Source organism: Trachymyrmex septentrionalis, unplaced genomic scaffold, assembly GCF_001594115.1.
Source record: "Trachymyrmex septentrionalis isolate Tsep2-gDNA-1 unplaced genomic scaffold, Tsep1.0 scaffold86, whole genome shotgun sequence".
NCBI classification, from domain to species: domain Eukaryota; kingdom Metazoa; phylum Arthropoda; class Insecta; order Hymenoptera; family Formicidae; genus Trachymyrmex; species Trachymyrmex septentrionalis.
In genome coordinates, this window is record NW_017306049.1 from 549,986 (window position 1) to 553,614 (window position 3,629).

Consider the following 3,629-nt stretch of genomic DNA (forward strand, 5'->3'; position numbering starts at 1 on the left):
AAAAAAAACGATTTTGTAGGGAAAGTATCAAGCTTTCACGATAGGTAATCGAAAATTTTCTCAAATTTGTTTTGGACACGTTACAAATCCACAAAGTGAGAAGAAAATTTTTCGTCTTTTTCAGCTCGTAGTTTTTGGTATGTAAAAATTATCAAACTCATATAAACTTAAAAAATGTGATAAGCTTTTAAAAGTAGAGATTTCAAGCTTTAAAACCCTTTTTTTAAATTTGAATTTCATTCATTATTGACGAAGATATTGTATATACAACTTTGAGCTAAAAAATACGCGATGACTTTTTACTCAACCTAATATAATAATCGTATGTGATCATGAATGGTTGAGTGTATATTCATGGTAATGTACTTTCATATATGATTCGTATGGAATCATATATGAACATGTTGTTATGCGACAATGCATGGTCATACATGATCACATATGATCAAATATGATCATGCATAATCGAGTGCATAATCATAAAATCATGCATGATATAAAGTTATGCATGATAATATAAAGTTATATCCAAATTAGTATAATGACCACGTACATATAATCGTATGTGATCGTATCATATCAGGCCAAGACTCATGTCATTTTGATCATGGAATTTTCACACATGATCATATATGACCACGTATGATCATTTTTTTCGGATAATTACAGTTACAAATATAAAAAAATTTTTCTTTTATAAGTCAGAAGTGTGTTGCGAGGAAAAATGACTGAACGATCGATTTCTATTACTTGGCTTCCCTCGAATTGCTTTTAACAGTTTGAGATATCAGTGCTTGCAATGTTTTATCGTGGCAGCTATTTCTAGAATCATGAAATACTGAACATCGGAGGTAATGCGATTTCTGTTCAATTTCGAAAACTGTTTGAAAAGGATCGTAAAAGATGTTGCTTTTAAAATACGTAGGCTGCTGGAAAAGTTTCTGCAATCTAGTACTTCCAGTAGCGCCAACGTTCTACTACTATCATATCCGTAAAATTAGATGTTTTTAACCTATAATTCAATTGACAATTTGTACCCAAACCAACTAGTTTTGTTTGTATAGTATTTTAAAAGAAATGATTTTGTAAAAAAATGGAAATTTCACGTGAAAATTTTCGGGCAATGATTTTTTACGATTACAAATGTAATCTAACTCCGAAACAATGCATCGATCGACTTCATTTGGCTTTTGGGAATAAAGCACCATCCAATAGGACTTTATAATTGGTTTGCCGACATCCAGCTTGGACGTACCTTTCTTAGTGATGAATTCCGTGAAGGTCGTCCATCCACATCTGTTGTCTAATGTTGATGCTGTGCGTGAAATGATTGAGCGAGACCGGCATATAACATACTGCGAGATTCAGGCATCCTTAGGCATTGACATGAAAGCAATACATACAATTTTGCATGATCACTTGAACGTACGGAAACTTTGCAGTCGTTGGATCCCACACAATTTGATCGAAGCTCAAAAACAGGCTCGTGTTAAATGGAGCAAAGAAATGCTCAAGAAATTCAACCGAGGTCGGTCAAATTTGGTCTACAACATCGTTACTGGGGACGAAACATGGATCTATTCGTATGAACCCGAAAGTAAACAACAATCCACTGTTTAGGTATTTCAAAATGAACCGAAACCAACAAAAGTTGTTCGTTCACGCAGTGCTGCCAAGCAAATGATTGCTTGTTTCTTCGGTTATACCAGACATATGACAACCGTGGCTTTAGAGAATCGAAGGACTGTAAATACTGAATGGTATATAACAATTTGTTTGCCAGAAGTCATAAATGAATTGCATAGAACAAACCGAAATCGTCGCATCATCCTTTATCATGACAACGCCAGCTGTCACACAGCACACACGTTGATTTTTTATTATTAGTAATAATGTCGAATTGATGACACATTGTCCGTATTGACCTGATTTATCACCTAATGACTTCTTTTTGTTCTCAAACATTAAAAATAAGATGCGTCGTGCGATTTGAGTCGCCTAAAGCAAATGTTGAAACACTTCGTACACTGATTTCTGAGGTTACAGCCTTAGAGTGAAAAAAATGCTTCGAAAATTAATTCGAGCGTATGCAAAAATGTATCGATCTTAAAGGCAAATACTTCGAAAAACAATAAAACCATTTACCGAATTTTACATGTTTTTTTTCATATTATTTGCAGAAACTTTTCCAGCAGCCTACCTACATCGGAACTTCGGTGAATTAAATCGTTTTTGTCCTGGAAAGTCTCGCGAGGATATCCCTTCTTTTCCTGCGCGCCTCCATTCCTTATTCTGTATCGCTCTCGGAAAATTTATCATAAATCGAAAAATGTATGCCAGCAGGACATCAATCCGAGGACGACGGTTACATGAGCATGAATGGTCGGAAAGCGAAAATGGCGCTACTAGCATTACGTCCGGTTCCGGATTGTCCAGAGCCTCAGGATCGAGCAGGTGTTTCGACGCAGGAATTTCCACCACCCCCGGAAGAAGCTGAACGTATTATTTCGACTCTTCTGCCGATGTAAGTATAGGATAATTTGGATTGGTTAACAGAAAATTTGAAATTATATAAAAGATTGAGGTCGCATAGTGTATTCAATTAAACATACAAAACATATTCTATTGCATCAATAATATATATTTTACACGGTTAATTGAATACACTATGCAATTTTAATTTTTGATATAATTTCAGAATTTCTGTTAACCTATTTAAATTATCCCGCTTTACCTTAAGACACGCATCGACCACCAGTAATCATGATGTATTTCCTCTTTCAGATTGTCATCTATCAATTACAATTATGTATTTCTCTTAATTTATCGGAATGTACTATTAATTTACGAAAATGTTAGGATATTGTAAAAAGTAAAATGACTAGAGTATTATTTTACACATATATAAACTAAGAATTTAATGATTTTATCATACATATGGTAACTTCGGTATTTACGCCATACGGAGATTTACACCGCAAAAATAAAAAAAGATAAAAGGAGTGAGAATAATTTGCATGCAACCTGCCGCCACTCAACGCCACTCTGTTATATGCCTTTATGTTATATTAGTATTGTATTATGATTTCAGTTTTTTTACTGTCAATATTAATAAAATTACTGTCAATTCAATCGATTTGTTATAACTAGCGCAATCATAACCCATAAAATGATTATTATAGGGATTGCAAAAGATTATTTGATGATAAGTATAAAGGGATAGTATGGGATATAACGAAATGCACACAAATGCTTAGTTCTTATATACTTTGTTTAGCTTAACATCTTATATTTTCCATCTGTTTGAGATATATGGCATTTTTAGTGGACGAGATTTATGCAAAAATCATATAAAGTGCTCAGATTGAATTCAGTGCATTAAATGCAATAAATGCATTACATGAAATGTATATGTACATCATATTATAACATTTCTAATATATGCAAAAAATGATTATCATCTATTACTTCGTATATGTATTTATCATATTTATTCTTTAATAAAATTTTGTAAACGCATTTTATAAATTATTGTGTCATATTACATCTGATTTTTAAGCATTATTTGTAAATTTTTTATTATATATATATATATATATATATATATATATATATATATATAACATGTG

General features: G+C 32.5%; 1 protein-coding gene across 4 annotated transcripts in view; it reads left to right on the plus strand.

Annotated features, from left to right (window-relative positions):
• Window positions 1-3,629, plus strand: part of LOC108755222 — a 163,704-nt gene that overhangs the window by 101,033 nt on the left and 59,042 nt on the right. For 3 of the 4 annotated variants that reach the window (XM_018498117.1, XM_018498116.1, XM_018498119.1), the window contains one exon: window positions 2,341-2,524. In XM_018498117.1, coding sequence (XP_018353619.1) covers window positions 2,341-2,524 — 184 coding nt within the window. The remainder of the gene's footprint in view (window positions 1-2,340; window positions 2,525-3,629) is intronic. The other variant, XM_018498118.1, reaches the window with a different exon arrangement.